Raw genomic sequence first — 23,974 nt, forward strand, 5'->3', positions numbered from 1 at the left:
ACTTAAAATGTCAACCTGTCCATCCAATTTGAAATTGGAACTGCATAAGAGAAGCATGATTCTATGACAAACTTTGTCCTTTTTTATTTTTTTTACAGTTCATGGCTCAAGGAAAGTCTGTGACTAGCTCTCCCCCTTCCAGTGCTCCAAAGCCAGGCAGTCAGCTGGACAACATGCTGGGCAGCCTGCAGTCTGACCTTAACAAGCTGGGAGTAGCCACTGTGGCTAAGGGTGTTTGTGGAGCTTGCAAGAAGCCGATTGCTGGTCAGGTGAGTATAGTTTGTTGGTGTTGAAAGGAAAGTTCATTAGTGAACCTTCAGCTGACGCTGAGAATATTTTTGTGTGCACAGGTTGTCACAGCTATGGGAAGGACCTGGCATCCTGAACACTTTGTATGCACACACTGCCAGGAAGAAATTGGATCACGCAACTTCTTTGAACGAGATGGCCAGCCTTACTGTGAAAAAGACTATCATAATCTATTCTCCCCACGCTGTTTCTACTGTAACGGGCCCATACTGGATGTAAGTGCTTTGCTTGTAAAAGAACATAGCGTTTTATTCTGTGTTGGGCTTATTACATTGTATTTTATCCTCTTCCTCAATAGAAAGTTGTGACTGCATTAGATAGAACATGGCATCCTGAACATTTCTTCTGTGCACAGTGCGGAGCATTTTTTGGCCCAGAAGGTAATATACTTCAGTAACCCCAGGAGTGGTTTTTAAAAAGCATTGTGAAAACAGTATAGAAGTACATTTCTTTGAGTGTATTCTTAACCACTTCAATACAAGGCATTTTCACCCCCTTCCTGCCCAGGCCAATTTTCACCTTTAAGCGCTGTCACGCTTTGACAATTACACGGTCATACAACACCGTACCCATATGACATTTTGATCATTTTTTTTCCCCACAAATAGCTTTCTTTTGGTGGTATTTGATCACCTCTGTTTTTTTTTTTTTTTTTTTTTTTTTTATTTTTTTGTGCTATAAACAAAAAAAGACTGACAATTTTGAAAAAAAACACTATTTTTTTTCTTTTTGCTATAATAAATATCCCAATAAAAAAAAAAAAAAAAAAAAAAATTCTTCCTCAGTTTAGGCCGATATGTATTTTTCATATTTTTAGTAAAAAAAAAAAAATCGAATTAAGGGTATTGTGATTGGTTTGCGCAAAAGTTTAATAGCACCTACAAAATAGGGGATAGATTTATGGCATTTTTATTATTATTATTATTATTATTTTTTTTTTTTACTAGTAATGGTGGCGATCTGCGATTTTTGTCAGGACTGCGATATTGCGGTGGACAGATCGGACGGTTTTGACACTCTTTTGTGACCATTCACATTAATACAGCGAACAGTGCTATAAAAATGCACTGATTACTGTATAAATGTCACTGGCAGGGAAGGGGTTAACACTAGGGGGTGATCAAGGGGTTAAATGTGTTACCTAGTGAGTGATTCTAACGGTAGAGGTAGGGGACTGACTGGGGGAGGTGACCGATCGGTGTTCCTCTGTACTGGAAACACAGGGGTGGTCTCCTCTCCCCTGACAGGACATTTTACACACACAGATCCACGTCCCTGCTCTGTGCCTGGCGGACATCGTGACCGCCAGGCACGCGCATCGGCTCCCGAGTAACGTGGCTGGTGGCACGCGCCCCTTAGTGGCCGGGAAGCCGAGGACGTCATATGATGGCCGCCCAGGATGAGAGAGCCACCTTGCAGCCGTCATTTGACTACGCGGGATGGGAAGAAGTTAAAGTGTTAATGTATAAAATGATGCACAATGCTTGTGTTTTTGTTCTAACATATCTCCATTTCACAGGCTTCCATGAGAGGGATGGTAAGGCCTATTGTCGTAAGGATTACTTTGACATGTTTGCCCCCAAATGTGGTGGATGCACCCATGCCATCTTGGAGAATTATATATCTGCTCTGAACACTTTGTGGCACCCGGAGTGCTTTGTTTGCAGGGTAAGAACCTTTGCTACTCATCTGCCAGCACTTGCAAATAGCCACAGTATTTTTGCCTGTAACGTGCAGCAACTGCCAATTGGCTGTGATTTAGGCCTGAACCACATAGGAGACTAAGGCTCTATTCACATAAGTACAATGCAGGAACATGTTTTTTTTGCTGATGCTCTGCAGTGTCATTTATTCCTAATGGCTCTCCAGTGTGCGCACAGCGCCCCACAGGGCATAGTAACAAATTGCCATGCATTATGGTGTACTGAATTAAAAAATGTATGCATGCACTAGTTTGGTATGATTTTGGTGCAATAACTGGGCTGCCTTAATGCAATGTGTAAAAAACATGTTACCATAGCACATAGGTGTGAAACTAGCTTAAAGTGGATGTAAACCCTTACATATACCCAGTAAAGTGAACAGCCTCAGATGATACACAGAGATGAAACAAATCTCCCTACATATGATTTGCATGTATATCTGCTGTCTTCATCTTTTATATAGAAAGTGCTCTTTGTGTTGGGAGATTTTCTCTTCCTGGTTAGCACTGCAGTGAAGTCTGGGCATACAGCAAAGACAGCTGATATGAGGAAAGGCACACACCCCCTCTTATATGTAGAGACTTTCAGCTCTATTTGTTGAATTGTTCAAGGTACTGCTAATCTATTTATAGCAACCTCCCCAACACAAAACTCAGGCTGCTTTTATCATATGTGATGGAGAACTTCTCAGGAGTTATCAGGCTGATAACAGGAGAACTGAGATGGAGACATCTACAGGACATATTGCTTTGAAGAGAGATAAGAAAACACCACAGAGATGTGCCCAGCTCAAATTTCATGAATCGGGTTTACATCCACTTTAAGTTGGCTTGTGATTGACACTTAGAAGTATGTTGATTTCAGTGAGCTGCAAACTAGTCTTTTTACAAAGGAGCTGAGTTGCTCATAAACATGATATGGCCTTTATCATTAAGGATGGGTAGGTAGCCACATCCAATCAACTTGACTGGTTAGAAATTATTTTGTGATTAGCTTATATCCCCTCTGTGATAAACATGGTAGCAGAACCCGGCCACTTTTTTACTTTTCCAGCCCCTTATTGATATAAACGCGTGGTCAGCTTAGCATCTGTTTTTTACTACGTGTGTTTACTTACTAAGTGTGGACCGAAGATTTTTATGCCACCCGTATTTTGGTTGAAAGTTTAGTTCAGTGACGTCTGAAAAGCAACAGGGCATTAAAAGGGCCTGCCATGAAGGATGCCTGGTAACCCCAATCTGATCTTTTATTATAAATATACAGGTATATCACCAAAAGCAGTGGGGCTTCTGCCACGCACATGGACTTTAATGGCATCCCAGTCTTAGTCCGTAGGGCTCAATATTGACTTGGCCCACACTTTGCAGCTATAACGGCTTCAACTCTTTAGGGAAGGCTGTCAACAAGGTTTAGGAGTGTGTCTATGGGAATGTTTGACCATTCTTCCAGAAGTGCATTTGTGAGTTCAAGCACTGATGTGGATGAGAAGGACTGGCTTGCAATCTCCGCTCTGATTCATCCAAAAGGTGTTATTGTCGGGTTGAGGTTAGGACTCCTTTGGGATAAATTGGAGTGAAGACTGCAAGCTAGGCCTTCTCGTCCAGTGCCTGACCTCACAAATGCGCTTCTGGAATAATGGTCAAACATTCCCATAGAGACACTGCTAAACCTTATGGACAGCCTTCCCAGAACAGTTGAAGCTGGTATAGCTGCAAAGGGTGGGCCAACTCAATATTGAACCCTACGGGGTAAGACTGGGATGCAATTAAAGTTCATGTGTGTGTAAAGGCAGGCGTCCCAATGCTTTTGACAATATAGTGCACCTCAGAGCTGGCTATACACCATGTTAATCATACTCAAGATAGCACTGACATTTAACAAGACTGCATTTCTGTTCTTGTTAAAGGTCTTTAGGCTTTTTAAAGAAAGTTTATATTGAGAGAAAAATATAGGGGAGCGTTGCTGCTACAAACGCAAGGTGCCTTTGACTTCAATATTCTGGGTTATTGACATGGAACAATTGTAAAGAAAATGAAGTCTGATCACCTGATCTGCATGCTAATTCTGGGTTAGTGTTTTGGAGTTCAATGCATTTGATAGACTTGACAACGAGTATTTTTAGGGGGAGAGATCAGCATGGGCAGGTTACATTTTTTAATCTGAGCACAGGTTTACGTTAAATGTATGTAAAGCTTACAACTTTTATCCAAACACTTTATCTACTTCTGTACCATTTTGATTTTCATCCTGACCCAAAATTGGTGTATAGATGCTTCTGGAAGAATGTCAGTGTTACCTATGCTAACAACATTGGCCATATTCCAATGCAGTGATGCTGGATATGTTTCTCCTTTTGGACAGGCCAAACTGTTCTTTCTTTATCGTACATCACGGGACACAGAGCCATAGTATTAACTATATGGGTACCTTCAGGTGATGGACATTGGTATACCTGATACAGGAAGTTCACACCCTATATAACCCCTCCTCCCAGGAGTACCTCAGTTTTTTTTTTAGCCAGTGTCTAAGGTGTTGGTCAACGAGTGAAGATGTCCTCTGAAGAGCTATGCTGGAGGGATCCTTGCTGGATTTAAACAGCCTCCACAGACCGGATCTATCCAAAGTGCTGCTGAGGCCAAAGTGGATGGTACCCGGGTCTCGTATACGAAGAACGAGGTTTCGCCTAATACAGGTCCAAGGGAGTGGAACCCCAATAAAAAGGGACCCGGTCCTTGAAGGTTTGCTAACACAGCCCGCCGTGATGGGTGAAGATTGGATCTGTCTGTCTTCAGCAGTATCCTGCAGCGAGGATAAGGTAAGGGAAGAAGCCTAGGAACTGTGAAAAGTCCACCTATGGTTTTTTCTTCTATGAGTAAAATTTTGCCTTAAAGTCTCCACTAGAGGGAGTAAATGCACATGCCGGGGGGATTCCTCATCTAGAACAAAGTTTGCAAACAGCATGTTCTTTTCCCCCCTGGGGGAATTAAGGGGCTGGCAGGTACAACAGTAGTTTGAACAGTAGTTAAAATCCTCTTTTTCCTTGGCAGTGTGGTTATTCAGCCTGCAGTCGCTGCAATAGGCATCTGTCAATCCCTAAAAGACCAATTTAGACCCTTAGGAGGTTCCTGTACAGCAAGCCCGGGATTTGGCAGAACTTCCAAAGGCATTATGTTTTGCCATAGACGCCATTAACGATTCTATGCACCAGGTGTCCCGCCTTGCGCTTGTGCTAGTACACATGTGTAGGACCCTGTGGTTAAAAAATTGGTTAGCCGCAGCACCATGCAAAAGGCTCCTGACTGGGTTTCCTTTTCATGGGGATCGGCTATTTGGGGATGATTTGGACAAATACATCCAAAAGATTTCAAGTGGGGAAAAGTACTCTTTTGCCAGTTAAGAGAAGGAATAAACGCCCTTCATTTAAGCAGACTTTCTCCTGCGCCAGGGGCATCCGCCTCAAGGCAGTGGCGACGGCCTCCACTGTCAGAGTCTAGAGGAAAGCCTCAGGGTCAGGCCCAGACACAAAAGAAGTCCTGGGGCCGAAAACCTGTAAAACAGAATTCTAAAGCCTCATTATGAAGGGGTACCCCCGCTCGCAAGGGTGGCTTGGAAGACTTCTGCAGTTCTCAGAAGTCTGGCAAAAGGAAATTCAGGACAGATGGGTCATGTCCATGCTAACTCTAGGGTACAAGCGGTACGTAGAGTTTCGGGAGTTTCCACCGTCTCATTTTCTGAGGTCAAACGTTCCCAAAGATTCAGGGAAAAGGTAATCTCTGTTTCTGGCACTAAACCGATTACTGGCTCAGGGGGTGATCATACAAATCCCCACAGAAGACCAAGGTTTGGGGTTTTATTCAAACCTCTTTACAGTGCCAAAACAGAATGGAGATGTGAGACCCATTCTAGATCTAAAAAATCTAAATCCGTTCCTGAAGATCCACTCTTTTTTTTCGCTTGGAGTCGATCAGGTCGGTGGTTTCTATCCTGCAAGGAGGAGAACTTCTGGCATCTATCGACATCAGGGATGCATATCTGCATGTCCCTATATTTCCCGCTCACCAAAGGTTTCTGCGGTTAGAGGTAGAACAGCATCATTTTCAGTTTGTAGCCTTGCCCTTTGGGCTAGCTACAGCACCCTGGGTGTTTACAAAAGTTCTGGCTCCACCTCTAGCCAGGTTAAGGGCTCAAGGCATAACAGTCTTGGCGTACGTAGACGATCTATTGTTAATAGACCAGTCGGTGGCTCGTTTGGAGCAAAGCGCGCGCATTACAACCAAATACTTGGAAAATCTGGGGTGGATTCTCAACCTTAAGAAGTCTTCCTTAGAACTGCTAAAAAGGCTGGAGTACCTGGGTCTGATAATAGACACAGCCCAGAAAAAGGTGTTCTTGCCTCAGGCAAAGATCAACTCCATAAGAGAGCTGGTGCAGATGGTCAGGTTGAAAGGAGATCCCTTCATTTGCCTTTGCGTGAGGTTGATAGGAAAGATGGTGGCTTAATTTGAAGCGGCTCCCTATGCCCAGTTCCATTCGAGACTTGTCCGCTTGGAACAAAACGATTCAAGCTTTAGACTTGCCAGTGCAGGTGTCCCAAAGCCTCAGTTGGTGGTTGGTAACCCAGAATCCCAGTAACCCAGAAATCATTCAGACCAGTTATCTGGTCAGCCTTTCAGGTTGGGGAGCAGTGCTAGAAAAGACAACTGTCCAGGGACAATGGTCAAGAACCGAAAAGACCTTGCCCATCAACATCCTAGAGATGCGAGCAGTGGGTCTGGAGTCTGAAGGCCTGGACATTCAGGTTAGGCAGTTGTCCTGTCAGGATCCAATCCGACAATGCCACAGCTGTGGCTTACATCAATCACCAAGGGGGCACCAACAGTTTTGCAGCACAGAGGGAGGTGAACCACCATATCCTAACTTGGGCAGGTAGGAATGTTCCGTGCCCATCAGCAGTTTTCATTCCGGGAGCAGAAAATTGGCAGGCGGACTTCTTGACCCGCCAGCAGTTGCTCCCGGCGGAATGGTCGCTTCACCCTGACATTTTTGGGGCTGTTTGCCAAAAATGGGGGACTCAGGACGTAGATATTCTGGCGTCCAGATTCAACATGAAATTGGTCAACTTTGTGTCCAGGACAAGGGATCCACTCGAATACGGAACAGATGCATTGGTGACACCGTGGGATCAGTTCTCACTGATTTATGCAATCCCCCCTATTTGCTGCCATGACTTCTTTGTAGGATCAAGCTGGAAAGAAAGCCGGTAATTCTGGTAGCCCCGGCATGGCCCAGAAGGTCCTGGTATGTAGAAATCATAAAGATGGCGGTGGATGATGCAGGGTCCCTTCCACTGCGGCCAGACCTACTCTCACAGGGGTGGATATTCCATCCTTCCTTACAAACTCTAAATTTAACGGCTTGGCTATTGAAGCCCACATTCTGAAGAAACGTGGGTTATCTCTACCTTGATTAATGCAAGGAAGCCAGCTTCCAGAACTGTATATTATAGAGTCTGGAGGGCTTATGTTTCCTGGTGTGAGTCCAAGGGTTGGCACCCTCGGAAGTATAACGTAGGCAGAATTCTTGCCTAGGGGTAGAGATGAAGCTGGCCTTGAGTACTATTAAGGGCCAAATCTCAGCTTTATCGGTCTTATTTCAAAGACCGCTTGCTTCACATTCTTTGGTCCGGGTTTTTATGCAAGGGGTGATGCGGCTTAATCCGCCAGTCAGACCTCCTTTGAACCCTTGGGACTTGAACTTGGTTTTGTCAGTGTTACAAAAACAGCCATTTGAACCGATACAACATATTCCCTTAGTCCTTCTGAGGAAGTTGGTGTTCTTGGTTGCTATATCAGCAAGGAGGGTTTCGGAATTAGCTGCTTTTTCTTGTAAAGAGCCATATTTGATTGTTCACGAGGACAGGGTCGTGTTGCGTCCTTCTTCAAGTTTTCTGCCTAAAGTGGTCTCAGGTTTTCACCTGAACCAACATATTGTCCTGCCATAGTTTTTTCCAAAACCATGTTCTAGGGAAGAAAAGTCACTACATTGTCTTGATGTGGCGAGAGCGGTCAAGGTCTATTTAAAGACGACTGCTCAAACAAGACTGATGTCTTGTTTGTGCTTCCAGAAGGTCCTAGGAAAGGACAGGCAGCGTCGAAATCCACTGTCGCTAAGTAGATTCAGAAAGTTATAATTCAGGCTTATGATTTAAGGGGAAAGATTTCACCTTTTCAAGTCAAAGCGCACTCTCTACCAGAGCAGTTAGTGCTTCTTGGGCAGTGCGTCACCAGGCCTCCGTGGCTCAGATCTGCAAGGCCGCAACTTGATCTTCAGTACATACATTCACTAGGTTTTATTAGGTGGATGTAGGAAGGCATGAGAATATCACCCTTGGGCGCAATGTGCTGCAGGCAGCAGTATAGCTCCTCAAGTCTGGGGGTGCCCTACGGAGTGTCTCCCTTCCCTCAAATAGCATTGCTATGGGACGTCCCATATAGTTAATACTATGGCTCTGTGTCCCGTGATGTACGATAAAGAAAATAGGATTTTTATAACAGCTTACCTGTGAAAACTTTTTCTTGGAGTACATCACGGGACACAGAGGTCCCTCCCCTCTTTCTAGGGTTTAGGTATATTGCTTTGCTACAAAAACTGAGGTACTCCTGGTAGGAGGAGGGGTTATATAAGATGTGAACTTCCTGTATTGGGTATACCAGTGCCCAACACCTGAAGGTGCCTATGTACTCATATAGTTAATACTATGGCTCTGTGTCCCGTGATTTGCTTCAAGAAAATGATTTTACAGGTAAGCTGTTACAAAAATCCTTTTTTTATTAGGTGCCTTTATAGTACAGCACACAGGAATCCATAGACCATGGGTTATATACTGCTACCTGCAGGAAACTGGACACAAGGCAAAGGCTTTGCTGGGTCTGCCTCTTGGTGTCCCCAAAGTTACCCCCACCTGCTCTGTGATTAACGTCTTCTCCCTTTTAAAGACTAATTTCCTACCTTAATGTGATGGAGCAAGTGTAGTTAGCTGCCTGGTGCCATCTTTGACAATTTGAAAGGTTTTTATACCTATTGGATTTTGACAAAATGGTCCATCTCTACTGTGGACCTGGCCATTCTTGCACTGAATGCTGAATCTACTATCTCTATTGAGGGTACATCTCTTTTTAAGGGTTCAGTGGATTGACATTTGGACACTCTTCTAAAAACTTGTTGTGCTAGCAGGTACTGCCCTATAGTCAGCTGTTGTCACCTTAGCACTTGTCCAAACAATGGCTACCTCGGCTGGGACAATTTATAGCAAGATTCCTGTGCTTCTGTGTCTATAGCTCTATCAGTGAATTTCTTTCCTTTTTAGAAAAGTGGGTTGTTCTCTCCTTGTGCCCACTTATCACTGTAAACCTTCTCTTATTCACTAGATTGACTAGTCCCCTTCACCATGTCTTTTGGGGTTCTTCCTCAACCCCTGGGGTAACCAGGGGATTTCTTAGGAGTTTGTGCGTATAGGCCTCCACAATAATTCTGTCATTCATTACTTGATAGCTGCTGCTCTCCATACTCCCTAAAGGCTATGCCTATTTTCTTTTGAGAGTGTGTTTTTTACTGAAGTTTTTTGTCCAAGTACAAAAGTCTTTCCAGACTCCTGTTTTTCTATTTTATTTTTTGCTCTTATGTGGACTCTCCTTTTAGATGGCACAGGGGGTAGTTCATTACTCTCGGGTTACCAGTTCCTAATCCCCTCTACCTGAGAGATTATTTACACAGCTTTTAGAGCCCCTACTATCCTGTCCTTGTCCCAACACACCCTTTCCTACCCCATCCACAGCTGCAGTTAGCCAACTTGCTTGTTTGAGGCTAAGGTATCTAGGCTTCCGCCCCTTCCTAAGCCTTGACTTTGGTGCAGGGCAACTTCTTGCCAAATTATTTTGGAAAGGGTTGCAAAACCACGGTTCCTAGGGTTTATTCTATGGTCCATAGCAGCTTTGGCATTTGCCTAACTTGCTGAGCCATGTTCCTTAGCCTATGGATTCCCATCACCCAAGGGCATTCAATTTCCTGGTATCCTCTGTAGTGGTCTTATAGGGACCACTTCCTGTATTCCCTACTCATCCCTCCTTCTATATATACTTTTGACCTGGTCCTGCCTTAGGCATTCAAGTCTGGTCAACCGTTTACAGCCTCTCTAGCTCTTGAAACTTTGCACTCCTTGTTCAACCTTCTACTGCAGATGACTCTTGTCATCTGCTGGGATTCCTGCAAGACCTTGTGACTGTCCCGAGCCCTATCTTTCCAAAAAGAGGGATGATTCTTTTGCAGGATCCTTGTAAAATTCATTCCACCTGTTTAAAATGAGCAGAAATACTTTTTTTTACCTTGAACTTCTCTTCCACTTGGGAATAGGGTAGCCTGGAGTTCAAAATGCTCCTTACTTTCGTAAAGTTTCTTGTTGTCCCTTGAAACTGTTTGGCTGCACGGAGAGGCACAGGATCTGGTGGAGGAGTTCTATCCTCCTCTCTGCTGCCAACTGCTGGTAAGGTGAAGGGACGAGATGAAGGGGTTGCCACAGCTGCAGGAGAGGTGTGAGGGCCACATGAAATGCCCTGGGGGGCTTGTTTCGACTTGCAGCCCTTGTGTTTGACACTTGTGCCTTAAAGGATAGGGGTCAGCCATGTCCCTCTTTCCTTTTCATTCCTAGCTAGATTGCTTTGCTTTGGGCTCCCACCTGTATGGGTGGTCATTGCACCCCCTTCCATGCTCCCATTGAGATTAGGTTCCGGGACCTATACAGCACATAGTCTGCCCTTCGAGCAGAGGCACCGCCGAAATTATATTTTACTTTCTCCCAAAGATAGCTGTTGCGTTTTCAGCTTTTTTTTCCCCCATCAGCATGGTCCTTTTGCTTTTCAACCTTTTTGTTTTGGCCCATTTCCACCTGTGTACCTATGAGCTTGTTGTTTATCTGTATTGTTGACATCCCCTAAATTATTACTTGTAGAGATCCAGCGGTCTATGAATGTATTCCTTTGTCCTGTAAATTCATTTTTTTTGGGCTGCAGCTCTGATTTTTTTTTTTTTTTTTTTTTCTTGCTAACAAAACTGGAGCATCCCAGAATGGGCAGATTTAGATGAGGGACACTAGTGGGCAGACTCAGCTAAGCTTGTCCAATCACCTGATGGTAGCAGAATCTAACTCCTGGTCTGTGAATGAATTTGTGTTTTGTACTGTACCCCAAGATGTGGTGTTTACGAGTGCATCAAAATACCTCTTTACCTCTATTTTCTTTCCTGCCTCTTCTGCCATAAATTGTTTTTATAGCTAAATAAATCATGTGATTTGTTTCCAGGAATGCTTTACTCCATTTGTTAATGGGAGTTTCTTTGAACACGACGGGCAGCCATACTGTGAGGTTCATTATCACGAACGCCGTGGATCGTTGTGTTCTGGCTGCCAAAAGCCCATCACTGGCCGTTGTATCACCGCTATGGGGAAGAAGTTCCATCCCGAGCACTTTGTCTGTGCCTTTTGCCTTAAGCAGCTTAACAAAGGAACCTTCAAGGAGCAGAATGACAAGCCATACTGCCAGAACTGCTTTGTCAAGCTCTTCTGTTAGAGTTCTGTACTGTGTCCAAATATTTTGCTCATAAGGGTAAGAGCAGCTCTTGTGGGCAGCTCAGGTGGTTAATAGCTGGATACCGAAAGGAATGGAGCATAGAAGGTAGAGAGTGGGATTTCATACTCCTTTCACTTCCACTTTATTTTCTTATAAGGTGCTGATTTCTGGGTGTCAGGCACTTCATCTTTCCTTACTTCAAGAAGCACCCTCTTTCCCCTCTTGTTTCACAAACGCCTTCTCCTGATGAGTATTCATGAATTCCCATTTCCTTGGGTTTGTATGATATCACTGAACTACATGGCATGTTTACTTTGTGCTGTGGGTGGCGCGGCACTTCAGAAAGAGACAATCTTCTATGCAGCAGATGAAGGGTTGCGTGTGTGCGTGCGATACAGTGCGTGTGAGTGATTTTGTAATGAAATAGAGAGGAATCTGCTGTAGGTTCCCTTCAAATTAAAACTATTTTAGAATGGAACTATCCCATTCTTGTTACTAAATCTGGCAGCTTTAATACTATTGATTAAGCTGTGCTAGAAAAGGCCTGGTTTGGGAATTGCAGCAATAACTTTTTCTACTGACAGTTACTGGTAACTTGTCGCCTTATTAGGGGAGTAAGCTCACTCACCCATTTTTTTTTTTTTTAACTTTTTTTTCTCATTAAAATTAAGCTCTTCTATCCATGAAATAAGTTTTGACAAAATAAAATCAGTTTTTTTGAATAAAGTATACATATATATTATGCCTATATCAAAGAATATCCATTAGAATTTTTTAAAATTTTTTTTTTGCTTTGACTAAACCTGGCAATTAACATTCAGTATTTTTAGAGTGAATTGACTATATTAACAACTTTGGATACATGTTAATTTAAAAGCAGTGTTGAAATACAATCAAGAAATAATCTTTAATCAAATATGAGTAGCAAATGCCAAATTAAAATATAAATCATGCAAAGTTTATAGTTTTATATACGGTATATATAATTTTTTTTTGTCTGATTTAGAGAAGCATACCACATTTTTGTAATGGATGGCCCTGTTTAATTTTTTAGGGCAATCTGCAATTCTATATGTATTGCTCAATTTTGTACACCTGAATCTAGAAATGTTAGCATTGCCTAAACATTTCAAAATAATTATATTTGTGGGCATGCAGTGCTAATATTAAAAATGTGATTGAAATGCCAAAGATGACCCTGGACTAGTGACTGTGGCCAACATGCCTTTATCTGAAAAAAATTCTAGAATGTGCTGGGGAAATCCTATGTATTTGTTTTGTTTTGCTGTTTAATATCCATGGACTTTTCACTTGAATGTAAAATGTAAGGTATTGAGAGACACACATCTTGCATAAAGCAGAAATCCAGCATGTTCTTTTATGAATCATGCTATCCTTTGTGTAGCATGAATTAACTCCTGTACTTTAGCTTCTGTGCTGGAGTTTCTTTTTATAAGACCAGTCACTGCTACTCCCAACCCTGTATCCCACTTGCCTAAATTTTCTTCGGACAGCTTGTAGTGAGTAGAGTTGCTGGGTCCCTCCCACAGCTCTGCTCTCTGCATAGGCATGATGTCGTCATTACTTTTACAAGGTGTTGTTTGGATTTCCAAAGGCATTTGGTGCACACAATTGACTTTTTAACCTTTTGCAGCTATGATGAATATATCTGGATGAAAGTTTTTGTGCCTGGAGTTCAGCTCTAAAGCTTGTAGTTTTGGACAGAGTAAGAGTAAACACAACCACTGTTGAGATTTTTTGTAGTCTGGGCCCTGCTTGAGAGACCTTCCCCGCACTTTTCTGTCAGGACAGTAAGTGATGGGAAATTTCTCCAGTGGAGACAGACTGCTACAAACCACTTTTTAATAAAAATGTGCATTGGTTATAACATCTGCCATATTATGATTGCTTTTTATGGCTACATGTTCCAGTGAAAACTCTTCCCTCATTTCCTGTGCCACTGTCATAATAACATAAACAAAAGCTAAATATCCCCCAAAAGCAGCACTCTTCCCAAGTACTTCCTAAACTTGGGGAAAAAAAACATTTGCTTGGACTTGTATTTTGATTGAATGAAAATCGTCAGGTTCACACTAGTGAAATTTTAGCACGTCTTAATGCATATTTGATGCATACATGGGGAGAAATCTTGCCCAATACAGAAGATTTCTGTTGAATTTATTTTTGTATTTCTATACTTTACATGCACTCAAATTGATATGTTTGTTCTAAATTGACCGACCGAAAATTACGTTTTTTTTTGTTTTTTTGTTCGGTTCACTAAAGGGCATCAATATGTTAAATCTGGACATTTCCCTAAGTCACATGTTCGCACAGGCTAGCATTCTTATAAGGTGACCACATGTAAAGGGACAGTGCTGCTACTGGTAACAAATCTGATCCCCTTTTTGTTTTTCCCGTGCCAAGTATGGAATTTTTAAAACTTTTTTTATCTGGTGGCTAAGGGCAACATCACATTTTTTTTCTTCAGTATATAGAAGTCATCCCCATACATTTAGACTGAATTGTGAAATAGGGTGCTTTGGATTTCTGTGTGATTTCTGGAACAGCACCTTAAGTTCTTTTTTTTTTTTTTTTTTTATATTTTGTTACCTCACAGTTTTCTAAACTCTTAAGGACACATTTTAATTGTTCTGCAATGAACAAGCCCAACCTAGACTGCTGTCTCTGGGAGTTCAGCTCTTCTAAAGGTGTCTTGTCACATTTGCAGATGCATTTACTGTATTGATTGAGCTGCAGTGTGTGGAGTGAACTTGCTTTACTGCACATTGCAGTTGTTTTGTAGACTATAAAAAAAGCGCCTCCTCTTTGGAAGTTGAACAGTTATTGGATCCACAACAACTCTGCAAAACCATCAAAGTTTTTACCTGTTTTTGCTGTTTTCCCCACATTGCTTTATGTAACTTTTTGCTTCTGTGACATTGACAATAAACATTTTCAATTTTGTTGGTTTGTTGTGTGTGTGTGTGTGTGTGTTTTTTTTTTTCCCTGTTGAAGAAACATTCTAATTTCTGTTTGCGTTCCAACTGACTAAAAAACACAGTGCAAATTCAGAAAAATGTTTAGTGCCTATTGGTCCTTGATGTGAAGGAAATTTTATGTAAATAATCGGAGCTGTGTATGTGTCCAATACTCCTTAGCAGCTCCGATTTACCAAAAAAGAATCTTGGAATGCTTCAGTAATTTGAGAGGAACAGAACAGCCTGGCTTCCACTGACTAATCTTAAAAGTAAGCGGCACACATTCTATTTGCTAAAGTCCTGTATGTCAATAACAGTTGCCATTATGTGTGTAATTTGTTTTCATCCCTCTTTTTGCTAATGATATTCTGCGCTTCAGCTACACATTATTGCTCAGTGTAGGCTTCCTGATGGTGACAATAGTGAATCATGCCTGTGCAATAGGTGTTGGCATTACCATTTTGTAGTTTCCCCCAGCAGTATGTGACAATGTAGAAGCATTTGGAGACTGTTGAAGTGTAACAGAACCTGCAGAATTGAAGATTAAAACTTTTTTGAATTTTACGTTAACATATTTAGTCCAATAGAAGATATGATTTTACGTATTCTTTAAGTAAACCGATCACGAACATGGGCAACATAAACTGAACACATCCTTTAACAAGAGATAACCTTTAGTGAAAACAGACTGTCGATCATTAGTAGACCCAGAAATATACTGTAAGCTGCTGAATTTTATTTGCGAGTTTTGATTTTTATACTGCAAATTGTGCTTGATCCCACCCTTAGGCTTCTATTAGGGAGGCCACCCTTCTAATCAATAGGGAGGGTCTGATTGTAGAAGGGAATGGAATCAAGCTTGACGTTTACATGGCTTTTTGGTAGCATAACTTTGGATTGTTCCAAATTGTGTGTTTTTTTTTTTTTTTTTTTTTTGTTTCATCACCAAGTATGTTCCTTCTTAGATGGCCCCAGGAAATCTTCTCCAGAGAGGATCTTCCTGTTTACCCGTGCCATGTATTGTCATGGCATAGGTACATAGATGATGTCTTTATCCAGTAGATAAGCTGGGGGTATTTGTAGCACAAGTACATAGTTTTCAATACAACTTTCATTTTATCTGGGAACTGAATTCAGACTAATTGTCCTTTTTTTGGAGTTGGTAAAAAAATAAAAATGCAAGGACCTACTGGATATGTTTTATATATTATGTTATATGGGGAAAAAAGACCATAAGAAATAAAATTTTGGAAGCAAATATTGTGCTCACATTCCATATGGACTGTACTTGAGGATATGAAGAAAATGCACATTAGATCGAGATTTTGAGGATGAGGCAAGAAAACGAATAGCTCAGCTCAAGGAGAAGGGTTACGAAGAACTTTTTTTGAGGTAAAAAGTTTCCAGAACAACAATGAAAGGATTGAGCTTCTAGAAGAATTAAAATGTACCACCACACCAAATGCAATTTCACCACTTTGTGCTGGATGTACTCTCACCTTTGCAGAGTGGGGCCCTATCTCTAGTGGGTCCTTAAATTTAGGACACACCACATACAGTATCTCACAAGTGAGTACACCCCCTCACATTTTTTGGAAATATTATATATTTTCATGTGACAACACTAAAGAAATTACACTTTGCTATAAAGTAAAGTAATGAGTGTACAGCTTGTATAACAATGTAAATTTGCTATCCCCTCAAAATAACTCAACACGCAGCCATTAATGTCTAAACCGCTGGCAACAAAAGTGAGTACTCCCCTAAGTGAAAATGTCCAAATTGGCACCAATTAGCCATTTTCCCTCCCCAGTGTCATGTGACTTTTGGTGAAATTTGGTGTTACCGCTCTCACGTCTTTGGGAAATAGACGTATGAGTGCTGTCAGCATTGCTGCAGAAGTTGAAGGGGTCAGCCTGTCAGTGCTCAGACCATACGCCACACACTACATTGAATTGGTCTGCATGGCTGTCATTCCAGAAGGAAGCCTCTTCTAAAGATGATGTACAAGAAAGCCTGCAAACAGTTTGCTGAAGACAAGCATACTAAGGACATAGCCTGCAAGGCAGGATTCCAACATAACGCCAAACACACCTCCAAGATGACCACCTCCTTGCTAAAGTAGCTAAGGGTAAAGATGATGGACTGGCAAGCATGTCTCCACACCTAAACCCTATTGAGCATCTGTGGAGCATCCTCAAACGGAAGGTGAAGGAATGCAAGGTCTCCAACATCCACCAGCTCCGTGATGTCATCATGGAGTGAAAGAGGACTCCAGTGGCAACCTGTGAAGCTCTGGTGAACTCCATGCCCAAGAGGGTTAAGGCAGTGCTGGCAAATAATGGTGGCCACACAAAATATTGACACTTTGGGCCCAATTTGGTCATTTTCACTTAGGGGTGTACTCACTTTTGTTGCCAGTTGTTTAGACATTAATGGCTATGTTGAGTTATTTTGAGGGGACAGCAAATTTAGACCCCTTTCACACCGAGGGCTTTTGCAGGCGCTATAGCGTTAAAAATAGCGCCTGCAATCTGCCCTCAAACAGCTGCAGCATTGTCTCCAGTGTGAAAGCCCGAGGGCTTTCACACTGGAGCGCTGCGCTGGCAGGATGGGAAAAAAGTCCTGCCAGCAGCTTGTTTGGAGTGGTGAAGGAGAGGTGTGTTTACCGCTCCTCCCCATTGAAATCAATGGGGCAGCGCTGGGATACCGTGGCGCTTTGAGGGCGGTTTTAACCCTTTCTCGGCTGCTAGCAGGGGGGTAAAAGCGCCCCGCTAGTGGCTGAAATCATGGCGAACTACTGATCATGCGCCTTTGCAGTCCTAAATTGTAGGACAAGTCGTACAAGTGTGAAAGGGGCCTTATACAAGCTGTGCACTCACTACTTTACATTGTAGCAAAGTGTCATTTTCTTCAGTGTTGTCACATGAAAAGATATAATAAAATATTTACAAAAATGTGAGGGGTGTACTCACTTTTGTGAGATACTGTATGCTCTTTTATATATAAATGCATTTCTGACTACACGTCAAATTGAATTACCCATGAAATTTTCATCACATCTTGAATTAATTCCTTTTCATGATTCCAAATGTATGCTCAAAAAAAAAAAAAAATCACATTCTCATTGTGTTGTCTGGTATCACTTATTTACAAATAGCTATCATCCTACTCGCATGACTCCATCATAAACAGTGCTTTCATTACTGTGAACGTGCTCCACCTCACGTGCCTCCATGCCAAACACTATAGCCCCAATCAGTGACACGTGTGCTCTCATTCTCAATCCACAAAATATATTAAAGAAAGCTTTGCCAGCATCAATGTGTAGCATACCCTTGCCATTCTCTTCTCAAAGTACAAGTCACTGAGCTGTAATATTTATCTATGTACAGTTTTGACTTCTCTGCGTGTGTGACTCAAAATCGGGAAACCATTGGATCAGCAAAGACAGCAAGGTAAGTAGAGTTTTTGAAAAGTGGTTAATGGTGGCCATTCCTGTATTTCTTGGCCAGGTTTCCTTTAAATGGTCCTGGACAGAGCAGTGGTGTAATGGGAGCTGTGATTATTTTGCATTTTACATGGCTATGTTAAGGTAAGATGATTTCCATAAAAGACCAGCCATCAGGTTTGATTTGTCACACACTAACCAATGCTGATAAAAATGACTAAAGTATTTGGTGTATACAAACCAAAGGCTGAGAAAAATATTCAGCATTCCTTTTGAATGACATATAACGTGAGCATATGTGATAAGATAGCATTTTTGCTAGATATACAAATATGACAAATGTTCCCTAGCACTCATGTTTCTTGGACAAGGCATACAATAAAGCAAAGTGTCAGTGGTTTTACATGTTATACAGATAATTCACAGCATTTTTTCTTTAAGATACACTCTGGGCAGGGCTGCATTTAGAAATAATGGGGTCTTATACACTCTACCTGACAAGGCCCTGCACAGTGCTAGTGTGCTAATGTGCAAACACAGGATGAAGAGATTGAGCAGTATGAAATAGCTGTGGAGTGTGTGTGGTATGTAGCAGTAGAAAAAGTGCAGGACAGTGAGTGGCATGCAGTGAGCAGTATGTAGTAGTAAAAAAAGTGCATGTACATACACAGTACTTACTGGCAGTTCAGCGCAAGCTCAGTTCTGTGTACTGCCAGTACAAGGCTATGAGCAATGTATAAAAACAGTGCAGGGCAGTGAATTTTAGTGTAAGTGCCTGACAGAAGGCAGTATGGAGTGGCAAGTCTGAGCAGTGGGCAGCATATAGGGGCAGGGGCATTCCTGGAGAGAAAAGCAGAGATGTCGGCCTCTTACCCCATGGTTGGCGGGCAGTGGTGTATTTAGGTTTTGTGCTGCCCTAGGTCTGACTAAACTCGTGCACCCCTTAATTTAATTATGCCCACCCCTTCCTCTTTAAGACCCGCCCTATCATCTGTAAACCACTCCCCTTCCTCTTTAGGCTCCACCTTTTCCTCTCTGTACATTAAAAGTGGGTATCAAGTGCCTACTGTAAGCTGAGGGCAGAGACTGATGTGAATGTACAAAGCAGGCCTCAAAATTTTAAGTCCTGAGCCACTTGCCAGGCCTTAAGAGTTACTTGCCCCACCCAACCGCTACCCTGCCCCACACCTAAGTCCAACCTTAAATTATCTCATGAAATTACACTGTTAAATCTTTTATGCAGAATTAAGATTCAAAAATAAATATTAACAACAACTTTAACAATATTAAGAAGAAGCATATCAGTACCCATCAGTGCAGGCCTCATCAGTCGCCACCAGTGCAGGCCTCATCAGTCGCCTCCAGTGTGGCCTCATCAGTCTTCACCAGTGCAGCTCTATTACTGCCGCCTCATCAACATCACAGCCTTTTGTATATTAATTGCGTATGGATTATAGCACTTTGCAGTACATAAATTTTCCCTGAATATGCACTGTTTAATGAGTTTGCATTGATTTTAGCATGCATGGAGCACTTTGCACATGCTGAAATCAATGCAAACGCATTAAACCGTTCATATTCAGTGACATTTAATGTACTGTAAAGTTTAATACATTTGTGGCCTGTCCTCAGGCTTCTCCTCCAGGTCAGTGAAGCTCCTATCCTTCATCATCTCCAGCCAGTCCTTCTCGGAAGGAGGGGGTGCTCGGCGCTCTGCTCGTCCATGGATGATGCTGCTCTCTGTCAGTGCGCTGTCACCCCAGGCCACCCTTCAGTCACCGCCGTTATCACCCCCCGGTCGCTGTTCATTCATCACACGCTGACGGGACGAAGAGCCGAGCGGGACAGACATACTTGGAGGAGGGCGGGGCCAGTTTCTCTCCCTCTCTCCAAGAGACGCAGGCAGCCCCTGCTGGGCTCGGGCACTGTACAGGAGGAATGCATATACCTCCTATCTGTGGCCCTGATTATTGGGGTCTGGTGCATGGGCCTTCAAACCTGCTATGGTGCAAAATAATCCTCTAAGTTTTCTTTAGATGGTGCCTTACACGACCAAGTGTACTGACTAATATCCTGTACACATGACCAAAAAATCGTACGATAATCTGAGCGTTGGTACACAGCTTTCGAGATCCAAACACAACAGTTTATCCGATGGGGCAAGCACGAAAACTTTTCTCGTATGATCTTGTATTTTCATTCAATCAATACAGTTGTCATCCAAAAATACAATACATTACATCACTTCTGAATTTTTATTGTATTTTATGAGAATTTTCGTCACTTTAGTAAACTCATTTTCTATATGAGACTAGCATGCCAAAAAAAATAAATAAATAAACCACTGACTATTATTCGTCTGATAATCTCATTGTGTGTACCAGGCTTAAATTGCAGATGCCCGCTATCTCTAGACATAACTGAAACCTTTACACAGCCTAAAAAAGTTGCAAAGAACTATGATGGAAAGCGAAAGCACTTTAATCATGATCGGTTTTGTAAACAATAGACGAGCAGCAGGTGAGAGAGAAGGTTTTTAAACATAAGTGGGTCTTCTGTAAAGGAAACCTGTATTGAGAGTAAAATGTAGGCAGTAATGGCTGACCTGCTAAAATACTAATTCACTGGCTGTCTGCATTAAGTATTTGGAATCGTCAACCTGAAAAAAAGGACTTCAGAAAGCAGAATATGTGAATCCAACCTAAAAAACTAGGCAAATAGCATTTTCAGATATCCTTCCTGGCTGCCTTGAAAAAGTATTCATACCCCTTGACATTTTCCACATTTTGCCATGTTACAACCACAAATGTATTTTATGTGATAGACCAACACAAAGTGGCACATAATTGTGAAGTGGAAGGAAATGATTTTCAAAATTTTTTTATAAGAAATTATCTGAAAAGTGTGACATGCACTTGTATTCAAACCCCCCCCCCCCCCCCCCCGGAGTCAATACTTTGTAGAACCACTTTTCGCTGTATTTTCAGCTGCAAGTCTCTTTAGATATATCTACCAGCTTTGCACATCTAGAGAGTAAAAAATTTGCCCATTCTTTTTTGCAAAATAGATCAAGCTCTGTCAGATTGGATGGAGAGCGTCCGTATACAGCAATTTTCAAGTCTCAATTGGATTTAGGTCTGGACTTTGACTGGGCCATTCTAACACATGAATATGCTTTGAGCTAAACCATTCTATTGTAGCTCTGGCTGTATGTTTAGAGGCCATTCACACAGGGACGACTTGTCAGGCGACCTAGTCGCCTGACAAGTCGCCTCCCGTTCTGTGCTATGGAACCGTTCTAAGGGGAGCGACGCAAGTCACTCCGACTAAGAAAAAGGTTCCTGTACGACTTCGGGGGCGACTTGGGGCGACTTGCATAGACTTCTATACAGAAGTCGTTTTGCAAGTCGCCCGGGCAGTCGTTTGCAGGTCGCCTCGCTGAGGCGACCTGCAAGTCGTGTTGCCCCTGTGTGAATGGGGTCTTAAGGTCGTTGTCTGGCTGGAAGGTGAACCACCGCCTCAGTCAAGTCTTTTGCAGACTCTAACAGGTTTTCTTTGTGGATTGCCCTGTATTTGGCTCCATTAATCTTCCCATCAACGCTAACCTTCTCCCTGTCCCTGCTGAAGAAAAGCATTCCCACAGCATGATGCTGCCACCACCATGATTCACAGTGGGGATGATGTGTTCAGCGTGATATGCAGTGTTAGTTTTCTGCCACACAGCGTTTTACTTTTAGGCCAAAAAGTTCAATTTTGGTCCCATCTGACCAGAGCATCTTCTTCCACGTGTTTGCTGTGTCCCCCACATGGCTTCTCGCAAACTGCAAATGGGACTTCTTATGGCTTTCTTTCTGTTACAGTGGCTTTCTTCTTGCCACTCTTCCATAAAGGCCATATTTTATGGAGTGCATTACTAAGGCTCGGTTCACACCTAAACCGGCCGCGGATTGCAAAGCAACGCTGTCCGTCCCTGTTCTCTGTTTCAGCGACGAATCAGGGCAGAATCTTTGGCTGAATTCAGCCCTGAAACGAAGCCAAAACGCACAGTGTTTCTGTGCAGTGCACTCCACAGCCGCCCTGGAGACATGTGAACCCGCAGCCAATTAGCATAGGTGTGAACCCAGTCTAAGTTGTCTTATGGACATATTTTCCCACCTGAGTTGTGGATCTCTGCAGCTCCTCCTGAGTTACCATGGGCCTCTTGGCTGCTTCTCTGATTAATGCTCTCCTTGGACGGCCTGTCAGTTTAGGTGGACGGCCATGTGGTTTGCAATTGTGCCATACTCCTTTCCATTTCGGATGATGGATTGAAGAGTGCTCCATGAGATGTTCAAGCTTGGGATACATTTTTTTATTATTTAACCCTGCTTTAAACTCCTCCAACTTTATCCCTGACCTATCTGGTATGTTCCTTGGCTTCCATGATGCTGTTTGTTTACTAAGGTTTTCTAACAAACTGCTGAGGACTTCACAGAACAGCTGTATTTATACTGAGATTAAATTACACAGGTGGACTCACTAATTAGGTGACTTCTGAAAGCAATTGGTTTCGCTAGATTTTAGTTAGGGGTATCAGAGTGAAGGGGACTGAATACAAATGCACGCCACACTTTTCAGCTCTTTATTTGTAAAAAAAAAAAAAAATATCTGAAAACCAGTTTGCATCATTTTCCTTCCATTTCACAATTATGTGCCACTTTGTGTTGGTCTATCACATGCAATCAATCACAATAAAAATACATTTACGTTTTGAGTTGTAACATGACAAAATGTGGAAAATTTCAAGGGGTATACCTTCCTCAGTCAATGGGATGGGCTGTCTATAGATCAGAGAATCTTTGTGCCTGCACGAATTCAGCAAGAACTGGAATTTTGGACATTGTCACTGTGCCTCTTTCAGGGCATACCTCTCAGCCCAGGAGATGGGATGGTTCTGATGGCAATCTAAAGAAATCTTGCGAGCTACCACTCAAAAAAAAAGATGATACTATGTGGACAGCTGCTGGCATTGATCACTTCCCATAAATTCATGCAAAACCAGTGTATATATTATGAAATGTTGCGCTATCTTAAAACTGTAAACTATACGTATATGGTAATAACTGGATAAAGTGACAATAGTGCAATAAAGTGCTAATCACATGAATCAAACTGACATGAATAAATCACAACTTCCATACAGTGATGATAACCATAAATGATAACTGGCTAAAGTTAATAACATAGCATAATAATAATAGCACTTTATTGCACTACTGTCACTTTATCAAGTTTATTATTTATGGTTATCATCACTGTATGGAAGTTGTGATTTAATCATGTCAGTTTGTTTCACAGGATTAGCACTTTATTGCACTATTGTCACTTTATCCCATTATTACCATATATGTATTGGTTACAGTTTTAAAATAGCACGGCATTTCATAATATATACAAAGCTTCTGATGGCAGATGCCAGTCTTCGGGGCTGGGGAGTCTACAGTCTGATGAGACAGGTGCAAGGCCATTGGAGCGTGGTGGAATGCAGACTCCCCAACTATCATGAATGGAAGGCATCTTTTCTAGCATTGCATGCCTTTCAGGATCTTCTTCAGGGGCCTGAGTGAAGATGATTGATAACAAGACAGCAGTAGCCTACGTTGCCTGCCAAGGGAACACCAAAAGTCTTTTCCTGTTACATCTTGCAACAGAAACGTTTCGCTGGGCAGAGAGACACTTACAGGCAGTTAGAATTGGTCTTCTTGCCAGGAAATCGGAATCAACTAACTGATCAGTTAGGCAGACTATTTTCCAATGAGTGCCTCCAACCAATATTGGCCCTATGGGGCTTTCCAGCAGAAGTTCCCAGGGAGACTCTGAACACGCAGTTCCTGATATTTGCAACACGGTATTAATGCAAAGACACCATCA

General features: G+C 42.3%; 1 protein-coding gene across 1 annotated transcript in view; it reads left to right on the forward strand.

Annotated features, from left to right (window-relative positions):
• Nucleotides 1–14,599, forward strand: part of PXN (paxillin) — an 88,943-nt gene extending 74,344 nt beyond the window's left edge. The window contains exons 7-11 of the mRNA XM_073629316.1: nt 99–269; nt 351–524; nt 608–689; nt 1,829–1,977; nt 11,366–14,599. Of these exons, the coding sequence (XP_073485417.1) occupies nt 99–269; nt 351–524; nt 608–689; nt 1,829–1,977; nt 11,366–11,632 (843 nt within the window). The 3' untranslated portion in view covers nt 11,633–14,599. The remainder of the gene's footprint in view (nt 1–98; nt 270–350; nt 525–607; nt 690–1,828; nt 1,978–11,365) is intronic.
• Nucleotides 14,600–23,974: the final 9,375 nt, after the last annotated feature.

This window comes from Aquarana catesbeiana, linkage group LG01 (assembly GCF_042186555.1).
Source record: "Aquarana catesbeiana isolate 2022-GZ linkage group LG01, ASM4218655v1, whole genome shotgun sequence".
NCBI classification, from domain to species: Eukaryota; Metazoa; Chordata; class Amphibia; order Anura; family Ranidae; genus Aquarana; species Aquarana catesbeiana.